Source organism: Danio aesculapii, chromosome 24 (assembly GCF_903798145.1).
Source record: "Danio aesculapii chromosome 24, fDanAes4.1, whole genome shotgun sequence".
Lineage (NCBI taxonomy): Eukaryota > Metazoa > Chordata > Actinopteri > Cypriniformes > Danionidae > Danio > Danio aesculapii.
Window position 1 is genome coordinate 26,017,199 of NC_079458.1, and position 23,997 is coordinate 26,041,195.

The 23,997-nt window shown below is 36.4% G+C and overlaps 1 protein-coding gene across 1 annotated transcript in view; it reads left to right on the forward strand.

Annotated features, from left to right (window-relative positions):
* dlgap1b (discs, large (Drosophila) homolog-associated protein 1b) overlaps positions 1–14,565 on the forward strand; it is a 115,728-nt gene extending 101,163 nt beyond the window's left edge. Inside the window, exons 7-10 of the mRNA XM_056450951.1 lie at positions 5,865–6,280; positions 9,513–9,604; positions 9,774–9,926; positions 11,813–14,565. Coding sequence (XP_056306926.1) covers positions 5,865–6,280; positions 9,513–9,604; positions 9,774–9,926; positions 11,813–12,025 — 874 coding nt within the window. The 3' untranslated portion in view covers positions 12,026–14,565. The remainder of the gene's footprint in view (positions 1–5,864; positions 6,281–9,512; positions 9,605–9,773; positions 9,927–11,812) is intronic.
* Positions 14,566–23,997: the final 9,432 nt, after the last annotated feature.

Below are 23,997 nucleotides of genomic sequence, written 5' to 3' on the forward strand. Positions count from 1 at the left end.
GGCTGCCTTTGTAAGTGGAAAAACTGAACGCTTCACTAGGGAGAAAGTTAAACAGGCCATCTGCAGCAAGAGGATAAAGAATGAGCCTACTCCATTCGACCTCTTTACTTTTCTTTTACTATTTACTTTACTCCTTTACTTTCGTGGATAACACACATCCAGTTAAAATTTTATTAAAACAAATATAATAATGCATATAATAAATACTACTACTGCTACTAGTAATAACATTAAATAAGTTGTCATGATTGAACTGAAAAAAGCCACCCCTTCCCCCCCTTTATGTAAAGATATTTGTGTATTGCTGTATATCCTCTATGTATTAAGCAATGTGTAAGCGTTTGGACCTTTATAGGCGCATAACTAATGCGCTCTGCGCTGGACTTTAGAACAGTTTTTAGTTGGTCAATGGCGCAGTCTATTTCAGTCCATCAAAATAGCAACGCGAGTGCGCCTTAATACACCTACTTTTTAGACTAGAACACCCATGAACGTGACAAAACGTGAAAATTAGGGATGCGCTGGTTTGAAAATAGCAACAAATCACGCCAAACACATATTGTGCCACGTGTATTTTAGGGCCCTTAGAGTAAGTAAACGACACACAACTACAAGAAGCAAAATTATTCATCATATTTTTTTACCTATCTTTATATTGCCCATGTTTTGCATTTTAGAGAATTACATTGTGTTTTACAACATGGTAACATTGTGGTTAACATTTTATTCAATACGGTTTAGCATTAAAAATAAGTATTTAAAGTTAATATTGTATACTGTATTCAATTCTGATTAGTATTAAAATAGGTATTTAAAGTTAATATAAAAAACTACCAGTTGTTAGTTTAGCAACATACTAATATGCTGTTCGTTAACCATATGCTTCTTGTTTCTGTATATATCACTGTGTGTAAGATACTCATAGCGGTTACTTATGCTGATGGTTTCATGAGTGTTTAAGATGCTGTGTTAGTAGGGGGCTGTACTTATGTAGACAGTTATATATCTAGGTTTTGACTATCTGAATATTGAGTAAAATATGAGTATACACATGTATAGAGGAGGTCGTGGCCAGTAACTGCCAGCATTGAGGAGTTAAGGACAGTAGAATCCTAGACGGTGAGAAAGGGACACGCATAACATACACACACACACACACACACACGTTGCCGGTATTTGGACTTTGCTGAAGCATGCCTTTGTAACTGAGAGGGAATACAGCTGTAAAACACCAGCACACACACTCGGTTCTCCTAGCACAGGTCTGCTCTTGTTAACTGCTGAAGTCAGAGTCATTGAACTGTGTGCAGAGTCTCCTTTAGCACGTCATACACTCCTCCTCTATACATTTTCCTCCTCCTCGGTGCGGTAGGAATGAAGGAAATTAAGGAATGAGTTGTCCTACCCTGTGGCAGTGTCCCAAACCACTTACTCCTGGCTTCTTTTCTTTCTGAGTGAACTACAACAGGTTAGACATGTGTGATAACACAGAGATTAAGGATGAACTGTTAAGCTCCAACAGACAGACAGACAGACAGACAGACAGACAGACAGACAGACAGACAGATAGACAGATAGATAGATAGATAGATAGATAGATAGATAGATAGATAGATAGATGTAACGGTTCTGTGTGTACCTCGGTTTGGGGGTCACGACACAACAGAAACAATAACAAATCCCCAGAGCATTTGCTGTTAAATTTGGACAGGCAGAAGTGTTTTGTCACAATCAGCTACAGAGCAGGAAAGCTACTAGTGATGCAAAAGAACCAAATAAACAGACAAAAAAAAAATTTAAACTGTTAAATTTTTTTGACTATAATTAAACTTAAACAGCTTGTTTAAACAGATGTTTTCAGATGCAAAGATGCATTCTTTGTGAATTACTGTTAAGGCCACGTAGATACAGACAGACATAGATACAGACAGACAGACAGACAGACAGACAGACAGACAGACAGACAGACACGAGAGACAAATAGACAGACAGACAGACACGAGGGACAAATAGACAGACAGATAGACAGACAGACAGACAGATAGATAGATCGATCTTTGGTTAATATGTAAAGCACTTAGTCCACCATCAGTTAGTTTCACACTCACATCACATTCACTCTGTGCACAGAATATCTCATACATAATGGAATATCCAGATTTAACCTGAGTTTTCAGTCATGGTACACCGGTAAACTGATATCAGTGTGATTTGTAGAGGATGTGAAGGTCAAAGAAACATGAACAATGTTCAAATATCTGAAATGGTTTTAGCATACAGTTTGTCATTTATATTTCTTCAGTTTGCCCCTTGGTTTGATATTTTGCCTTCTGATTATACCTCTCTAAGTCTTTTATAAGTGTTCAAATATTCTGGGATGTAAAGGGAATCTTCGGTTAAAAAAAAAGTAAGAAAAAATTCCTCCAGTTACATTTAACTGTGAACATGAGAACCACACACACACACACACACACACACACTCAAATACTTTCTTCTGATATGATTTACAGAAGGGAATGATTACTACCATGTGAGCGGAAAAAGAAATGAATACTCTCTTTTCTCTCTCTCTTACTCTCTTGCGCTCTTTATTTGTCTCTCTTCCATTCTACAGGAAGTAGTTAGCAGATATGAAACAGGCCTCTCTGACACACACACACACACACACACACACACACGCCGACTATCTAAAGCGCTCTATAATGGAAAACAAATGTAGTGCAGGAGAACAGACACAGAAAATACTGATTGCTAAGTCCACAGAAAAGATAAAAGAAACCCTTGCTATTTATGGCCTGTGTGCGCTATCGTTTCTTTTGTTGTGCCTTCCAATAAAGCCAAAATTCAGTCGCTCAAATGCACTGAGACACACTCAGGGTATGGTGAGAGATGTCAGTGTGCTTCATTGCACCTGAATAGAGCAGGTGTCCAACATCTCCAACACACACACACACACACACACACACACACACACACACACACACACACCAGGCAAATACAGAGTATCAGATCTAAGCCAGATCGCTTTGTCGCTTTGATATGTTATCCCTCTCTATTCCTGCAGGAGAAGAGGTGTGTGTGTGCTACATTCGTTTACAATATCATCTCTTTAACTACAAGGATGTTTTGTTACAAGAAATAAAAAGCCATTCGCTGCTTTTATAAATGTATTAATTTAGTGTTTATTTGTACACACATGCTTGTGCAGGGCCCATTCTGGCTTTTTGCTGGCACTGCTAAATATGGCAAGCCCACACCAAATCTAAACAGGCCAGGTACGGGCTAGCCCAGGTATGGCCCACAGCTATGGGCTCTGTGTGAGTATAGCCCAAATTAATCCTATGAAGGGTTTACTTGGCCAACCCTGGTCCGGTTGGAAAAGGTGCCCCAGAGTGTGGTTCGTTTGGGCTTAAGCCCGAAACTGAAGACGCGACATCACTTTTAAAGGACTGTTTCATATGGATTTATTAATCATTCTTACTTTTCAATGAACGCAAACTGTCATAGTTTATCGAAGATGAACAACCCCTGCACATCAGCTGCGCCTTCAGCAAACCTCCTAATACGTGCGGCATGATGACTTATGATAATTTATGAGCGTCAAAAGTTGTGGATCTGTTCGGCAAAATATTTGATCTTATTTACCATATTAGGTAGCCTACTATGTTAGGTGTGCAATCTGAAACAATGAAAATGACACCAAATCATATAAATAAAGCTTCTTTATTTTGGTCTCTTGTCAAGACAAGATCATAAACGTTAGGGATTAAGCCAAAGGAAGTTTGTATAACTCTTATTTTTATCCACGATCTTACTTCCTCTCAGATTTCACTCCCTGGAGCATCTGGCATCATGTAACACATAGGGCATGCGTTAGGGCTTCCCCTACCGTAATTCACCTATAACACGCATTGCCGTAAAACTCGTCAATGGCAGGGAAGCGTTTTCTCTCGTTAACTGCAGGGAAAAAGTTAAACGAAATTATTTATCAATTTGACACACATCATAATACCAGTCATACATGTAAAGCACAAATAATGTTCTTCAATTCCGTCAAGTCAAGCGGCCGTCACCCTTGAACCAATCCCATCTCCATCTCTCTGTTCCATTGCTCTGTTTGCCCCAACTTTATTTGCAGTCTGAAGCACGTCAAATGCACAAAACGCCCAATTCATGCCACAAGATGTCTATATCTCACCTTTGCTATGACTTCACATGTAAATCACTCGCTCTTCATCTGCGTCCGATTACTGCACAAGCTTAAAACTCCCCCTCCCCCCCATTCCATGTAATGTAATTATTGTGAGGGCGGAGGCGAGACGTCATTTTTTTCGAGACATGCTCAAATACATCACGTGCGCTGCGTATGCAACGTCTAGAAGTCATGTAAAACAATTAACTGCAAACTGAATTAAATATAACTTGATTATATGGTTTGGAATTTGATGTTTTATGAGATTATAAAAATGTTTTGCGATTATTTTCCGTTAAATTAAGAATCTTGCAGGATCGCAAAAATTTGAGACTTTTTGTTGATTTTGCGTTGGACTCAGCGATTGTGGAATCACGAAAAAATAGAGGGCCTGTAAAGCAAACTCCACTGTGCTGAGCGAAAGCTCTTCTCTTCCTGTTAAAATGAAGTCGCATCATCGATGATGTAAGCATGCTCAGATTCAAAATATAGGCAAAAAACAGTGTGAGTGCAGGCCGTCAGGGGAGAGAGGGGGACAAATGCGCTTCGGCACGGTTCAAGGCAACTATACCAAGTGTGAGTATCCCCTTAATGTTTCCCTGCATGGGCAGCCCTCTACTAGCACCCAGGAAGCCCTCACTAGGCCAACACTAGCGCTGAATGTGCAGGCCCAACTTAAAGACTCCTCATTTGTGTGTATGAAAAACTGAGTATGAGACAGGGTATGAGTGATACTGTCACATGAGTCAATTTCACAACTATTTAGCAACGTATAACATCATTTGAAAAGCTAATTGACAATACTTTAGTATATTTCAGCATTACGACCAAATATGTAATTTTATCATATCTTTAGCAACAAATAACAAAAAACTTTTATGTAATGTTTGTAATGCTACACATAATTTCTTTTTTTTTTAATGCTGGTTTTGAACTTTATACTCATCATTGAATCAAAGAGAAAAAAACTTCCATGAAATTCTAACACAGTAAGAATGTTTTCAATGTTGATAATAATAATAATAATAATAAAAAGGTTAAACTATCATTTGAAATTTAATACTAAATTCAGCTTTCCCATCACATTAACATATTACAATATTTTTAAAACAACAACAACAACAACATTTCACAATATTACAGTTTCTGTAGTTTTGATCAAATTGTTGAAGTTTTGGTGAGCATAAGAGACTTCTTTTAATTACATTAAAGGTCATACTAAAGCCAGGTTTTAAAAGCTTTAACAGCTTTATCTATACGTATTTTCAAGAGTTCACACTTAGATATTGCTTGACATTAATAGTTTGGCATGCCGTCCTGGGAGAGAACCCTGAACTCAGAGATAATTGACCCCAGGGCTCCCGCCTGGTCGATGAGCATGTAAAGGGGTACGAGATCAGGTAGTTCTTGAGACCTCCCCCTGTTGGAGGAGTAATACTAGATGGGATATTTATGAGTTTGGATATATCCAATTGGCTTACTAATGATTACGGACGGGAGACCAGCCGCGATCAATCATATCACATGCTCATCTCAAAATTAGTTTGTGAACCTTCACTTTGTGATGCACATTTTTCTGTAGCTTACATTATTTTTAACGGCGCAATTCTACAGTTTTATCTCACCATTATTTGAGCAACTGATTCTAATGCTATTCATCTTTTCTCTTCAGCTACCGTAGAGTCACACGCTCCAACAGCGTCACCACTGCCGTTCAAGCTGATCTTGACCTTCTGGAAGGTCTTGGCGACAACCAGTTTACACAATCCCACCAAGGCCCCATTGTCCACCAGTCGTCCCGAGACGCGGCCACTTCCACCGTAAGCATTCAGGGCTCTGGGAACCACTACCATGCCTGTGTCCAGGATGAGTACAGCGACGTGGACTTCGACCCCTCCATACTGCCCCCACCGGACCCCTGGATGGATGGAGCCACAGAGGAGGAATACGCAGGTGGAGTGTCGGGCTCTGTGTGTCTGCAGGATGGACGCTGGTTTCTGAAGCTGCTGCAGGCAGAGGTGGAGAGGATGGAGGGCTGGTGCATGCAGATGGAGAAGGATGAGCGGGAGAATGAGCTACCAGAAGACAGTGAGTAACTATGACATCATCACTCTAAAAGAAGTGGTAGGCCGGAAATATAGACTGTCGATTTACTGCATTATAGGTCACATTTTTTAGAATGTTTCACTCTACTGCATTTCGCCCATTAAAGAATCACATGAAACATTTTATTCAACTGCTTATAAGTATTAAAGACTCATTTATAATATTTTTTAAAACTTTTTTGCAGTTATTTTTTAAAACTTTTTGGGGGTATTAAAGACTTGTTTAGAATATTCCATTCAATTGCTTTTTGGGAATACACACCATTTAGAATATTTATTCAAATGCTTTTTTGCATTAAAGATTAATTTAGAATACTCGATTCAACTACTTTTTGGGAATATATACTCACCAGCCGTTTTCTTAGGTACACCTTACTAGTATCGGGTTAGACCCCCTTTTGCCTTCAGAACTGCCTTAATCCTTCGTGGCATAGATTCAACAAGGTACTGGAAATATTCCTCCGAGATTTTGGTCCATATTGACATGATTTTTCGGCTGCACATCCATGATGTGAGTCTCCCATTCCACCACACCCCAAAGGTGCTCTATAGGACTGTGGAGGCCACTTGAGTACAGTGAACTCATTGTCATGTTCAAGAAAACAGTCTTAGATTATTCCTGCTTTATGACATGGTGCGTTAAGTAGCCATCAGGTGATGGGTAAACTGTGGTCATAAAGGGATTGACATGGTCAGCAACAATACTCAGGTAGGCTGTGGCGTTGACATGATGCTCAACTGGTACTAATGGGCCCAAAGTGTGCCAAGAAAATATCCCCCACACCATTACACCACCACCAGCAGCCTGAACTGTTGATACAAGGCAGGATAGATGCATGCTTTCATGTTGTTGACGCCAAATTCTAACTCTACTATCCGAATGTCACAGCATAAATTGAGACTCATCAGACCAGGCAACGTTTTTCCAATCTTCTATTGTCCAGTTTTGGTGAGCCTGTGTGAATTAAAGCCTGAGTTTCCTGTTCTTAGCTGACAGGAGTGGCACCCGGTGTGGTCTTCTACTGCTGTAGCCCATCCGCCTCGAAGTTCGAAGTGTTGTATGTTCAGAGATGCTTTTCTGCACACCTCGGTTGTAACGAGTTATTTGAGTTACTGTTGCCTTTCTATCAGCTCGAACCAGTCTGGCCATTCCCATCTGACCTCTGGCATCAACAAGGCATTTGCACCCAGAGAACTGCCGCTCACTGGATATTTTCTCTTTTTTCAACCATTCTCTGTAAACCCTAGAGATGGTTGTGCGTGAAAATCCCAGTAGATCAGCAGTTTCTGAAATACTTAGACCAGCCCGTCTGGCACCAACAACCATGACACATTCAAAGTGACTTAAATCACCTTTCATCTGTATTGTGATGCACGGTTTGAACTGCAGCAGATCGTCTTGACCATGTCTACATGCCTAAATGCATTGAGTTGCAGCCATGTGATTGGCTGATTAGAAATTTGTTAACAAGCAGTTGGAAAGGTGTACTTAATAAAGTAACGGGTGAATGTAGTCACTTAGAATACTAAGTTCAATTGCATTTTGCACATTAAATACCCATTTTGTATATTTTATTAAACTGCTTTGTTGGCATTAAAGATTCATTTAGAATATTTGATTCATCTGGTTTTCTAGGCATTAAATACCCACTTTTTTGCTTTCTAGTATTTTCAGTTCATCGCCCATTCTAAGGGAGATTTGAATGTTCTAAATTCACCATTGATTTTACATATTTATTGCCTGGTAGGCAACTTACTTTATAGTTATAGTTAGTAACGAACAGCTGATGTCATCATTAATCATCGAATTTCCTATTCTGCTATTTTATTTTCAAAGTAGTCTTTAAATGGAGTGATCAGTCAGCTCTTTTGAAGGCTTGATTGTGTTTATGGGCTGCACTGTAACATTTATATGCACTTTCACTCTGCACTGTTAAGTTCCTGGTCCTGTGAAGCCCCTCCCTCAGCAATACGCAATGAACTCAGATTGGTCAGCTGACCCAGTGTGTTCTGATCTGCTAACCATCCATTGTCCAGTTACAGATTCATATAAATTTGAGGGTTTTTAATATCACAAACCCTAGAGAAGCAACTTCTTGTAGTGCCTACCAGATGTCTGCTGCTGACGTTACAAATTAATTCTGGAAAAGAAAACCCCTCTCTTTTTACTGAACTTTCAGTGTTGTAACTTTGCAGGTGTTACTTATGCTAATTTGTAGCACTTTGTGTCATTTAGAGAATAATAAGCCACTTCAGCAAAATCACCAGTGTACAAGGTCATTTCACAGTCTGGTTACCTCCGGCCACCCCCTGTTTCTTTTTCTCCCACTTCCCGCCTTTTCCTACTCAAGCACACACACACACACCCACACACACCGGACGCAGTGACCGTCTTCATGTCAGTCACAAAGCCTGCTTGTTCATCTATCTCCTGTCTGTCTCCCTCTTGCATACCAGACATTTCTACCAGCAGGGAGCCACCCATCTCCCTCGTTCATTCGCCGCTTCGTTCTCACTAGATTTTCTCAGTTTCTAAATCTGTCTCCTTCCACTCTTTCTCTCTCTCTCTCTCTTCCTCAACCCTTCCTTCTTTCCCCGAATACATAAAAGATGCTAATCCCCATGTCCTACGACAGTGCATTGTTTGCCATATGGTCTCTCGCTGCTGCATATGTTAAACAGAGCGAGTTCATTTCGTCAGATCTCTGTTTAAACTGCCTCATGGCTCCAATCCGCAGAGACACGCAGCAGTTTCTCCTCAGGCCACAGCGAAAGCCTTTATATGACCCTCGTATGGCAAACATTAGCTTCCTTTAAGAGAATTCGCCCTTGTTTAGTAATCTGATATGCTGTTTACCCTCTTTCACTCTCAATCTATCTTTTTACATCACACTCTAGTTCTCTCTCTCTCTGTGTGTGAGTGAGGCTCATTTGCTTTGGCGGGTGTTTGTTTGGTGTGCATGGTAAACACTCCCCCCTACTCCTCCGGTTCCTGCATTTGGGTTCCCAAGGCTTAGATATTTATGACCCCCTTCAAGCTTCAAAGAGAGATAGCATTTAAACATTAACCGGCCGTCTGAGCTTTTGCAACACAAATGCACACAGTCACTGAGTTGTTGCTTATCATTTCTCATGCAGTACTATCAACTTTTAATACACTTTCGTTTGCTAAAGCTGTTGAATATTGTGGTTTTTTTTAACTGTTTTGTCTTCAGTCCTTGGGAAGATTCGCAGTGCGGTGGGCAGCGCACAATTGCTGATGGCGCAGAAATTTCAGCAGTTCCGGGATCTTTGTGAAGAAAACTTGGTATGTATGAAGCACAACATCAGAGTGCATCTTAGTGGCTCCACCCATTAGTGACTTTGTTAGTAGCACTAATTTAAGCCAAATCAGTTAGATATTATTAGGCATTATGTCATCCCCCCACCTCAAAGTTAACAGATGTTTTGTGTGTGCTCTGTTCTCTGGCTGTCAGAATCCCAACGCCCACCCGCGGCCCATGTCTCAGGATCTGGCAGGATTCTGGGATATGCTGCAGCTGTCCATTGAGAACATCAGTCTGAAGTTTGACGAGCTCCACCAGCTGAAAGCTAACAACTGGAGAGCGCTGGATCCTTCTGAGAGGAAGGTACATTACAAATCCAGATGCATTACACACTCTCTAAAAAATGGCTAAGAATAAGATAGATGACACAATGCAATGTCGTTTTTCAGCATGCTTAAGCTGCTTAATTGGTTTGTTGTAACTGTTGGATATGTCAGAGTAGATGCAATATTTAATTTGACGCAAACAATAACAAGCCTCAGGAGGGTGGTTGTGCTGTCTGTTCAGTTTTGAACATTTCCCCCAAAATAATAATTCTGTCATTATTTACTGTCCCAAATTTATGTGACTTTCTGTGGGATGAAAAAGAGGGAGGTTTGAGGAATTGTAATGTTGCCTTAAATAAAGCCTAAGTACTTCAAGCTTAAAAAAAATACAAAAAAATGCTACAAAAGTAGTACAGTAGTAATTATTTTTAGCTCTTTTAAAATCATGCATAACTTTGAGTAAGCAAGTATCAAGTATGGCCTTGTTTGCATGTTTTGGTCATGTGGCAAGCCAAGACACATTGGGCCCTATCATACACCTGGTGCAAAAAGGCACAAGACGTGTTTGGCGCTATTAGTTGCTATTTTCAGAACAACTAATTTTCACATTTTGCACCACACTGTTCAAATAGCAAATCCATTTGCACTAGTTTGACCAACTAAAAGCTGGTTTAAAGTGCAGCATAGAGTGCGTTAGTTATGCGTTTATGCGGGTCCAAATGCTTACACATTGATTAATACGCACAGGATGTACAACAATACACAAATATCTTTACATATAAAAAAAAATTTAAGGATTAAACATATTATTTTCTACACAAATATATAAAGCACTGCCTGAATGCCTTTATGTCAGGGGGCTTTTTTCAGTTTATTCATGACAATTTGCATTTGTATAATATTATTATTAGTACTATTATTTATTATATGCATATTTATATTTGTTTTAATAAAAAAACAAGTTTAGATTTGTCCATCTGTCGGGTTTTGGAGACGTATGAATTGCCATATGGGGCATAAGAATAGGACGCGTGTTTGAATATAACTTTTTTCATAAACTTTTTTTTAATTTTGACCACACTACATTATTATTGAAACAAATATTTGCGCTTAAACTAAAATAAATATGCAGGCAAATGGATGTCTTCAGTGGACAGTGTACAAACCATTTCCTTATCAAACGAGAGATCTGTCTGCATGAACAGGGTGAGCAAATCTACAAATATACATTTGTTCATAGACAGTTTGGGCTACTTATCAGAATTATGGGAATTATCGGACTGTCAAATTTTATTTGGATGAACATTTGTTTAGTCTTATGCCTTACCCAGAATATAAAAATTCAAATAAATACATTTAGATTATTTACTTTAATCGTTACTATTGGACTGTGAAGAGACTTCAAACAGCACAACAAAACATGTTTTTTAAGACAATCACCTACTGCACCTTTAAATATGGCATTTACTCTGACTCTTAAGTGTTTGCTTACACAACAGCTATGTCAGCACAATCCTGTTTTCAGCTTTTAGTAGAAAATGGTGTCTGCTTTATTATATGTTGCATTTTGTTGAAATGTTTATCTAATTTTCTTAATTGCATGTGCTATTGTGTTATATGTTTTGCTCATTGTCTTATTATTTTGTGTTCTGTGTTTGACAGTGAACTGGTTTTCAGATGATGCTCCCAAATTGCACGCTGCATGTGGTTCTCACCCAGTGCTCCCGTTCACCTCATGCCAAATGGGTTAAACCTAGCTGACAAAAATGGCCCTGCCACCCTTGAGCTCTTACTTAATGTATTTGGCTAATGCCTGGCATTAAATATTGCAAATGACCCAACAGATGACCCTACATTTGCATGCATTAGCTGTGTTGCATTACGTCATGAAGTCACACTAACAGATTTGTCGTTGATGTCCAGGAGAGGCGCGTGCCCCCTCCGGTACCCAGGAAGCCAGGAAAGGGTCCTGTGCTGCTAGTGAGAGATCGGTCTCTGGAAGGTTCCCAGCGAACGGAGGCTCGAAAGCGGTTGTTAGCGGCTAAACGTGCTGCTGCTTCTCAGCGCCAGAACTCTGCTACAGAATGCGCCGACAGCATCGAAATATACATCCCAGAGGCCCAAACACGATTATAAACACTGTCACTGTAAAACAACCAGGTGCTTAGAGGCCTAAACAGACACAAATACACACTCATCTTCAAGCATAACACAATAGCACTGAATGACAAAGGCAGGGTAGCTGTAACATAATCACTCCTCTTTTATTGTGTAAAAGAGAGTTTCTTCACTGTGGGCTACTACTGTATGTATTTATGACTTAAAGGGATAGTTCACCTAAAATGTTAATTTGTCAGTAATTTATTCACCCTCTGGCCATCCAAGATTCTTCAGTAGTACATTTAAGGAGATTTTAGCTATAACTGTGGTCCTTGGTGGTTCATTTAATGTAAGTCTGACTTTTGGACAGTTTTAGAGTTAAAAAAAACATATCCAGTTAAAACAAATGTAATCTAATGGGTCCTGACAATGCATTGAGGTCTTAAAAAGCAAATGTTTTGTATTGCTTAAAGCCTGGGACACACTAAGCTTACGGTCGGCAGCCAAGCATACCTTGGGCAGCTTCAGGCTGTCGGTGAGCATCTGTTTGTTTGGGGTGTTCCACACGTCACCTCACGTCAGGCTCATGTCGGGAGGTTGTACCGTTCAGCATGTAGAATCGCTGTCAGTCATTGGTGATGGAGAGCACTCTGATTGGATGTTCAGCTACGAATCAGAATGAGAGAATAAAAACTTAAGTGACGTAACGAACTATATCTAATTAGAGACCTAACATTTTTTTAGAGACAACACATTTTCACACACATACAGCAATATGAGCACCTAAAGCTAAAAAAAAGTATTTAAATGCGTAACCAGAACAGCACACATTCTATTTTGCACTTTTACAAAACATTAATAAATAAATAAAAGACATTAAATCAAGCAAGTCTCATGCTGCAAAAGTCAATTTATATCATTTTACTTTGCGGAATGAGGACTTTTGGAATGCGGAGGCCTGTGATGTAATACCCATTTTATCTTGACTGTTGTTTTTTTATAATCGTTGTGGCCAAAATCGAAACTAAAAGTTGATTAATTACACGGCCATGGTTACTATTTTGGTGGACTTGTAGTAAACTTGACTTCAAGTGACTTACACTTTTCTTTGAAAGTTTTGCACAGTAAGCCTGACTGGAAAATTTCCTTGCAGTTTTGATGCTGCAAACATCCAAAATGTACCGTAGCATGATTGATTCATCGACATGAATGATTCATCGACATGTTTCTAGACGTGTAAATGCATGATAATTTTGAAAATGTCGGTTTAACTTATGTAAATGTTACTTTTTTAAACGTAAAGGACGATTTTTTTTTGTTGTTTTTTGGCTACATTGTCCTGTAAACGTTGCCTCAGTCTGCTGCCAGAAGGGATCAGACGCAGCTGACACGAAGTGACAACATAGTTGATGTTTGTCTTGTGCTTAAGACCTCAATGTATTATCAGGCCTATATGTATTCATTTTGTCTTGCATTTATATGTTTGGGTTTGTTTTTTAACTCTCAATGTGCTGGAAGCCATTGACTTGCATTTTAGGAATTAGCAAGATGAAAGTTTTATCTAAAAAGCTTATTATCTAATGGTAAACCAACAAATTTGAGTTCTTTTTGTTGAACTATCCCTTTAATTTAACTCTCTTCCTCCGTCCTGCCAATTGCAATGTAGCTCCCTTGTTAAACTCCCAAAGACTTTTACTATTTCTATTAGACACTCTATATTTAATTAATATAACCAATATATATATATATATATATTCATGCCTAAAAGCATATTATTATGTCTGTTATATTACTACCCAAATAATGCACACTACTGAATTTTATTATTGATTTGTAGATTTTTGAAGTTACTGTCTAAGAGCCATATGTCTTGTGTTCTCAAAGAGGACATAACTTCTAAAAGGGCAACATACCGTTCACTTCTGAAGATTTTAACACCAATGTAGCTTTGAATTGCAGTTGTATGTTTGTGTAAATGCGCTTCACTCTCTCACGTGTCACCTCTGAGACAGGGTGAGGCTCTTCTGTTTTCATTATCAAGGGACAGAGTGGACAAAAAAAAAAACACTTCTTTTCTTTCTTCTCATATTTATCAAACTCATACTTGATCATCTCGTCCCATCCTCTAGTCTCATTTCATTTCCTGCCATCTTTCCACAGCAGTGCCGCTCACCTGTTTGACTGACATAGATGTCCATGGCATCTGTCAAATGTGACACTTTTATCTGTCAGCTTTCACGTCATTGACAGAAGTGCTGTCAGGACACGCCAGTCTTCACAGCTCTGATTCATTAGCCATTAATAAAGTAGCAATGTGTCGCATTATAAAACATGACATACGGGCAGTCAGGGATTTCATTCAGCATTAAGCCCAGTTCACACTGACAGCGATAAAATGACCAAAGTCTTTCATTTGAAATAATAATTGCTGATTTGTAGTTTCATCAACAAGGTGGTGCAGTGTGGCTTTCAATTTCATGTTAATTGAAATTTCAATTCTCGTAATTACCTGAACTGTTTCAAAGTTGTGATCCTGTACATCACAGAAGATTTTATTTCCTCATCATTATTTTGACTAAGCGTTCATTACAATTTGTATATAATTCAGAATTTTCTTATTTAAATTTTTAAATACATTGTAAAAATGAAACAAATACAATGTTTTATCATAATTTATATATATATATATATATATATATATATATATATATATATATATATATATATATATATATATATATATATATATATATATATATATATATATATATATATATATATATATATATATATATATATATATATAGCATAATCGTGACTATTTCTCAGAGTTGTGGTTTTATATTCCACAGTTGCACAAATAATTGAACACAATTGTATATTATAATATGTGAATGTGACTTTATAAAAATCACAACTATGACTTTATTGTTCATAATTCAGATTTTTGAAAATCACACCACCTAAGAAAACAGTATTGATAATACTAGAATAGTGTGACCCAATACATTTTAATTTTCATCATTGTCGCTTTATTTAGTATAATTGCAATTTTGTGACTTTTTTATATACTTTAGAACAAATCACGGCAGTTGTGACCCTATATATAATTATATGAGATTTCATTTTTTTGTAATTGTAATTTTTATTGTGATTTTAAATGTTAATTTTGATTTTATATTACAATTATCACTATTTCTCAATATCACAATTGGGATATTTACTTTCTATTAAAAAATATTTATTTATTTTGATGTGATCTGCCCATAAATATATAAAAACTGACCCTATATATTAATTTATATTGAAACATTGCAAATCACACATCAATATTTTTGTTCACGTAACACCATTTCTAATGGCACTAGTAAAGTGTTTTAACATCTAGCGATATATTTGTGACCTTATATCACAATTATGTCTTTATTCCTCATAATTATTTTTTTTAAATTGCACCATCAAAGGAAAATAACGCAATTGTGACCCAATATATCAATAGATTTTTTTTTTCCATCATCGTCACTTTATTTAGTGAAATTGCAATTTTATTGTGTTTTTATAAACTTTATGACAAATCACTGCAATTGTGACCCTATATATCATGATATTTCATTTTTTGGTTATTGTAATTGTGATTTAAATGTTAATTTTAATTTTATATTATAATTACTATAATTGCTATTATAATTATAGCAATTATGTTTACTATTTCTCAACACGTAAAACATCACAATTCTGATTTATTAACTTTCTATCACAAAGATTTTGTCATAAATATATATAAAAAACTGACCCTATATATGAACTTATATTGAAACATATATTGTAAAATCACAAGCGCTTCGATATCTTTGTTGATGTAACACCATTTCTGATGGCACTAGGAAAGTGAATTATCATCTAGCGACTCCTCCAGCAATAAAATCGTTGTCAGTGTGAACAAGCCGCGACCACAACAACTGACTTTTTTTTGACATTTTCTAATTCTGTAGCACTGAATAGCTCCACCCACTGTGATATCTCATTGGCCCATTCTGTCCTTCAAAAATTGTACGCTGAAATTCTGATTGGCTGTGATCATATCATCATATCATGTTGCAAATCAGTTTCTCATCCACTGTGGACAAACATATTATTTTAGCCATAAACTCACCAACAATAATCACAGTTGTTACGTTAAACTCGACACTAATTCATTTCAGAGAAATGCACACTGTTTAGCTGTTTCCAGTATTTTGTAAATATATAAATGACGATTCTAAAGACGCCTTCTTGACTCCTCACTTATATAGCTCCTCACTATATTTGTCTAAATGTTTGTATACATGAATAGAAAATAAAATATCAGTATTTTGTAATGGAGTTGTAGAGATATTTAATACTTGATGAAACAAACTCGCAGATATCTATCATTTCCCACCTTACGTTTGAATTTTAAAGTATCTAAACTGCTATGTCAAATTGATACATGTAACACAAAGACATTTTAGTTCAAACTTTCAACTGACAACGCAGTTTATTCATATATTTATAAATCACAAGTTAGCATGTTAGTCTTTATCCTCGGCCAAGTCAGTCAAGTGTGTGTGTGTTTGTGTGTATGTAAGTGTGTGTGTTTCCACATCAAGTGCATGTACCCAAGTGCTTCCTAATTTTCCTGAAGGCATATTTTGTCTTTTTTTTTTCAAACAATATGTAGCAGAGTTGATATATTGTAATATAATCAAGCTTTCTTTTGTTTTTATTCGTACTAAGATGTATATACATTCAGCAACCCTGTGGAGACAGTGCAAGTAGACATATGCATCAAAGCAGAGCACATGTCATCAGCTTATTATTTTTCTATTTAAAGCGATATGTCGAATCACACTCTTGCACAGCTTGTGTATTTGATTTGTACACCTTAGTTGCACTGACTCAATACTAGTCGAAACTAAACTGCACTGTCTCATATCTTTCAATAACTGATAATACTAATTTGCACTTGTGAAATATGTTAAATAAACAGAGCTAATTTTATTCCTTTGCTCAGAATATTTCACTGTGGATAGACACGTCACTATATTCATATTCATTTCCCAGCAGCCAATGTGCAGCCATTCTCTATTTTCATACACTGTAAAAAGCGATTAGGCAATTAAAAAGTAAGTAAACACATTACTTTTCAATCGATTAGTTCACTTGACTTAAAACAGTGAGTAAATCTGTCGCCTTAACGAACTTAAACGTGCATAATTATTAAAAAATAAGTTAGATTAACTAAAAGAACAACTCTTTTTTTTTAAAAATAGGCTCTTTTTAAAAGTCTCCTAGAATTAAACAGTTGAGTTTTAACAATATTTAATTCATTCAGACAATTTTTGTGTCTGGTACGAGTACTTTTAGCTTAGCTTAGCAGAAATCACTGAATCAAATTAGACCATTAGCATCTCGCAGTTGTGTACTTGGACTGATAAAAAATTAAAAGTTGCTATTTTGTAGGTCGATATGACTAGGAACAATACTTTCATTCTGGTGTAAAAATAATCAAGGGACTTCTTTTACCTCAGCAAATTGTGTTTTTACTTTTGATATCTGGCACCAGTTAATCAGGAAGTGATGATTTTGTTCTCTTTGATTTATTGGAAGAAAACTAGGGCTGCATGATTCTGGCTAAAATGAGAATCACAATTTTTTTGCTTAAAATCAAGATCACGGTTTTCTCACGATTCTGTGGATGTAAAATAAAGGTTAATACGAGTAGGGTATTATTATTGTTATTTCTCAAACATATGGTAAAACAACAATAATAATATTAGGCCCATGTGTAGGTCTAATGTTGGTTAAAATGCTAAATTTTGTATAGACATGGAACAGTGGATTTGAACAGACTTTAAATTTGTCCTGGTTGTTCACAGTAAATGTTTGAGACATATGCCTGTCATTTGTCATTGACAGCATCATTAGACCATTTTTTTCTCAATAAAATAAAATGAGACATTTGTCATTATCAGATTCCCTCTTGCATTATATTCAACATTATATAGGCTAGAGTAGTTATACCAGTAAACATTTATTTTCATGCACAACACTGTGTTCGCTATGAAAGAAAAAACATTTCAAAGGCTTGTCGTAATCATATGCAGGGTCTCTTCAATACAGTAGACTTGGCGGGCATGCTCGCGGCCTCTCCGAGGTAAACAAACAGTGCATCAGCTGACGCAAATACATCATTACATTAAGACAGAAATGACATTTTTGGGTGAGTTATACTTCCTAATTACAGTATGTGACACTTTTAACACCATCTGGAGGTGTCCATGTTGCTGAGCAGCTTATGTAAAACAATGAAAAGACTTGTGACCCCGCCTTAAAGCTTAATTAAAACCGTGTGTAGGGTTGAATCTAGATTGCGATCTTTTTTTCAATTAATCAAGCAGCCCTAATGGAAACGCTGCTTTATTCACACGTCTTTTATGCAATATATCTGTTTTGCACACAAATTTCATTTGCATCTTTAGATGGACACATAGCTATTGCGCCTGCTGCAGCCATAAAACAACAGCAAAGTTAATTGCTTATTAAGCTGGAATGAGAGCATAGTTCCCAGTCATAACTACCTAGAAAATAGCAAGTTTGCAGTTTTCCGTCAGTCTTAGTACATGATGTAGCTACAGAATAGTCAGTCAAGCTTTAAATTATCGAAAACCTTTTTAAAAATTGTGAGTGAGATGCTAATAATCTAATCTGATTCAATGATGTATGCTAAGCGATGCTAAAAGTGCTTCCGCCTGACCTGGAGATCGGCTAAATGGACCTCTAGGGGTCTATTTGAAGAGTACAGATGCAAAAACCTCTAAATGCCATCTAAAATTTTCTCAGCCTCCTATGTTATGTTTATCTTCAAGTATTTCACTATTCACCTTATTCTCCGCGTATGAGTGGGCGCAGCCATTTTGATCTTTTTGGCTGGAGACTTTCTTATTGTATCATTCTATTTTGTCTGTATAATCATGGACACATTTGTTAGTAGAGCAAGTAGTTTGACCGTTTTCTGCCGTTTATTATTCCTATTTATTTCTCCCATAGGGAGCTGAATCGGAAGTTCTAAAAAAGTTCCGCATTGAAGAATAAGGTCAATAAAGGCAATGAAAAGAACTTATTTGTCACTATTAAAGTAAAATTTCTGAGCCAACACTCTAGAGTCTGAGAAAATTTCTAATTTTAGAAGAAAATATCAAACGGCATTTAGAGGTTTTTGCATCTAAAATCTTCATATTGTAAAATGAGCACTTTACAATGGATTTACTCACTATTTTAAGGAAAATCAACTTGTCGCTTTTAAGACAACGGTTTTACTCATTTTTTTTTTTTTTCAAAAGTAAAGTAACATTGCTTTTTACAGTGTGATTTATTTGAGTTGGCTTTAGTTGGGTCCTTGTAGTATTTCTCTTATTAAACTAAACCCTTGGTTTCAGTTATTATGCACTAGAGCCCTTCTACTGTGGTTAATGTTTGTTTAAATTATTATTGATGTTTAAACGCTCGGCCTTAATTTATGAATATATGATAGTCATGCACAACGTAGCCTCAGGGGAGACTATATAACATGTGTATGAATGCGTATGTGATTCTGAGTGTGTGTGTGTGTGTGTGTGTATGTTTATGTAGTTCATGAAGAGGTCTTGTATTGGAAACGTTACCTTATTGAAAGCATTCAATATTGACAAAGTACATGTTCATATTGATATTTCTATATCAATGTGCTCTGTAGTATTTCACAGCATTTAGAGTACAAATTCACAGCAAAATTTAGATTGTTTTTTTAACAGTTTAAGGGTTATGTCGGCTAATATAATACCAATATAAATTGATTTGGACAATCAGTAAAAGTATATTGTATGAATCAAATGATACCGAAATGTTTAAATATCAATGGGTTACATTGCCCTTGTTTTTAGAGATACTTACGAGACATTAGAGAGATATTTTGTGAGATTATATATATAGCACTATGCTTTTTGCCGAAAGTGATCACAACCTGATTTTCTTAACTGTTGTCGTTCACTGATGTGAAAATGTTGGTTTATATCTGGCAACATAGTAAGTCCTGTCTTTTTAGGAGTTTGCCTCTTAAAAATGTACGTAGATCAGACTGTGTATTATTGCCAAAACTGTGGACTGTGCACCCACCACAACATTTGGGAAATAAAGGCAGGACATGATGTATTTAACTGTTCTTGTAAGCATAAACTTTATTAAAAAACGACTGTGTGTGTAAATACATGAATGTTCTTCATTGTAAATGTAACCTACATCTAAGGATATCTTACTACTTACATTTTGTATTTATTGTAATGACACTGTTGATGTTATGGCACGTGTATGAACTTTTGATCATTAAAACATTACAGATGCTCACAGCCATGGTGTGATTTATTTTCAAATGTTGTGTAAAGAAAAATATGGATAGAGGGAATTATTTTATAAGCCTGTTTATGTATTTCCAGTATTCTATTCATTACTTTTAAAGATAAAATGATTAGCCCTCCTGTGAAATTTGAGGTATTTTTCAAATATTTCACAAGTACAAGTCATTTCTAATAACTCATTTCTTTTGCCATGATGACAATCAGTGGTGGAAAGAGTACTGAAAAATCATACTTAAGTAAAAGTACCATTACTTGCCTAAAAATTTAGCGCAAGCAGAGTAAAAGTATATGTTGTAAATAATACATAAAGTATGAGTAAAAAGACCCTTCAACCTTTCAAAAGTACTCAAGAGTAGTGAGTAGTGAGTATTACGTTGTAAAAAGCTGATAAATTTACATGTAATTTGTGGACGTGTGTAAACGTAACATTCTGTAGTGTATCTAGTTATTGCCCAGCAGGCACACAACGTCATAAGATGTTAATATTAGGTTAGATTTAGGTTGTGATGTCAGGTGATCAAAATCCAATGTCGAGCCAACATCTTAAAGCAACGTCATATTGGCGTCAAATACTGACATTTATTCATCAGGTATGGCAACAATAATCCAACATCTAAAAGACGTCATAGTGGCAACGTTCACACTATGTTAAGCTGTAACATCATTAGACATTAATATTTGGTTAATTTCAGGTTGAACGTTGGGTTCTGATCTAAACCCGATTTTTATTTTAAACAAAATGCATTGTCCCCATCTGATGTCATATTGACATCCTGTGCCTGCTGGGTGTTTAGGCCATTTTGGTCATAATCAGTGTTGGGAGTAATGCGTTACAAAAGTAATGTATTACAGTAATGTATTACATTTTCCAGTAACGCAGTAGTGTAAGGCATTACTTATACATTTTCAGTAATATTTTACTCTGTACATGTTCAGTAACGCGTGCGTTACAACAAACTTTTCGCCCGCAAGACATTACCAAATAAAAAATACAGCAAGTAAGTTCTATTTTCTGTTCGTGGTTAGTGAATATATGCGCGTGTTGTCATTAATATCCCTCTGGCTATTGGAACTTTTTTACTTTGAACGCGGAATGATTTCAGCCTCTGAGCTCGAGGTCCGAGGCTATTGGCTAGGCCCGGTTCACAGTAAGGTCAAGCCCTGACGTGCAGCGGAAGAGCGGCAAAATAGATGAGCAGAAGACAGTACATTCGCGAGATGGACGTATGTGCATATGCCGTTATTTCACTGACAACAGTCGTAAGCGCAGTTTTACAAGAGCGCGTTCTTGTAATTCTGTTCGTGGACAACTCGACCGCAATTTTTTTTTTTTCACAGTGGCATGCACTCAAAACACGGCTGCTCACGTGCGAATGATCTGCTCTGGCTCAGTCAGATGATGCAGACTCACATTTTGTGCCTCATGTTTCCTCTTCTTTTCGTGCTTTTGCTCTCCAGAGATCCTCCTGTTCAATTGGTTATCCCAAGAATGTTGATATGGTTTATATATTGCTACGGTATTTATTAGCAATACACGAAACACTAAAAGGTTATGATATATTCTATAATACATACTTGTGTTTTTGAGTGTTAGATATACTGCCTATGTTTTAGGCTAGTATTATTTACAATTTGTTAATGAATGCTTCAGCATACTGTAGTATTAAGAATAGTAAACTGATAAAATGAAATACAAAGTGTAGTTTTACTACAGTAAAGTGTGGTGAATTGTAGTATAGTATATCCTATATTGTAAAAAAAAACTACAGCACTGGGTAATTTGTTTATATTATGCTTGTGTTACCATAGCAACTAGTATTAGCACAACTGATTAATTGAAGTACTTTACTGTAGAACTGTTCAAAACACTGTACATGACAGGGAAAATGTCCTCCACAATCTCATCAGCAATGTGGAAGACAACAGAGACGTGTTCAATTTATTTTAGTTGCCATGATAAAATGGGATTGATAGTGAGATTTATTTGAGGAGTGAATAGTTCAGTAGGCTATAATACCTCATCAAGTTTTCCCCTATTTTTATCGATTACATTTCTGCTTGCATTCGTTATATTTTTGTTTAAATGTTGTTTTATTTGATTAGTATGGTGCACCTTTTGGATGTTTAATAAATGTTTTTTAAAACTGTATTCTTTGCATTCAACTTCTTTTCTCTGTGTCTTAAGTGTTTGAAATTGGAAATATTTCATCATATAACAAACAACAAAAAAGGTTATAGTGGATTAGATTAAAAATTTTATATGTAAGTCTATTTTAGTATTTTGGTTATTGTTAATAAATAGTGTACAAATATAAATTATATCAAAAAGCATGAAAGGAAGAGGGAACACAAGACACAAATTGTGAGTCTGCATATAATCTCACTGAGCGAGTAGTGTACTGTGAGCGCACAAGAAATTTTGTGCGTGAGCAGTGCATATTTGAGAGAGCATGAGAAAATTTGCACGCGAGCAGCGTATATTTGAGAGCTCACAAGCAGTTTTGTCCACAGAGGAAATCGGCGTACGAACATTATATTGAGAAAGCTATGTTCATCATGCTCACTTTGTGCATGACAGTTTTGTGTTGTGAACCTGAATTTAAAGTGAATAGAATAGTGGCAAGATTAAGAAAAAAATGCATCTCGTCATGGCATTGGAGTTTACATATAGGCCTGTTGTGTCTAATATGAAAATAGCCAAGCTATTCACAGATATTGCCAGATAATCACTTTACCTTTACCATACTTTCAACAGACTTTGATCATTTGTGATTCTGGCTCTTATCCTTTCTTGCATTGTCTTGAGCCTTCACGTTGCCAAATATATACTATATTGTTAGTAGCCTGGATAGGTCACCGTCATTCTGCTACATCATATCGCTTTCTACTGGATGTAAAATGCTCTGCAGTACATTTAGTCATTTTAGAATGTTAAGTTCTAATTCTGTAGTTATTTTGGTGAAAGTAACTAAAAAGTAATATAAGAGTAATGTAACATATTACAATTTTGAGACAGTAATATTGTAAGGTAAGGGATTACTTTTAAATCACAGTAATAAGTAATCTGTAATGTATTACAGTTTGGAAGTAACTTGCACAACACTGGTCATAATACAATATATATCTGTGACATGCATCTAAACAGTCTCTGGGTCAATGCCTGTAAAGATTTTAAACATCTTCTTGGACACTTTTTATGCTTCCACACAGTTTGCTGCAATTATAAGTAGCCTCTGTCTTGAGGTAGTTCATTATAATGTGATATACCATCTATGTGCCATTTGATTGGACAGGAATCACATAGACAAAAAAAAAAAGTAGTGACTCTAGGTTGAAGGAAAGTAGTGGAGTAAAAGTACAGATACAGCACTAAAATGTACTAAAGAGAAAGTAAAAGAACACATTATTTAAAAACTACTTAGTAAATTACAATTCCTGACAAAAACTACTCAAATTTGTTACTTTACACCACTGATGACAATACATCATATTTTACTAGACATTTTACAAAACACTGGTTTTTAGCTTATAGTGTAATTTAAAGGTTAAGCTTTACTCCAAAAGTGATGTTTTCACCAAAATACCGAAACCCTTTGT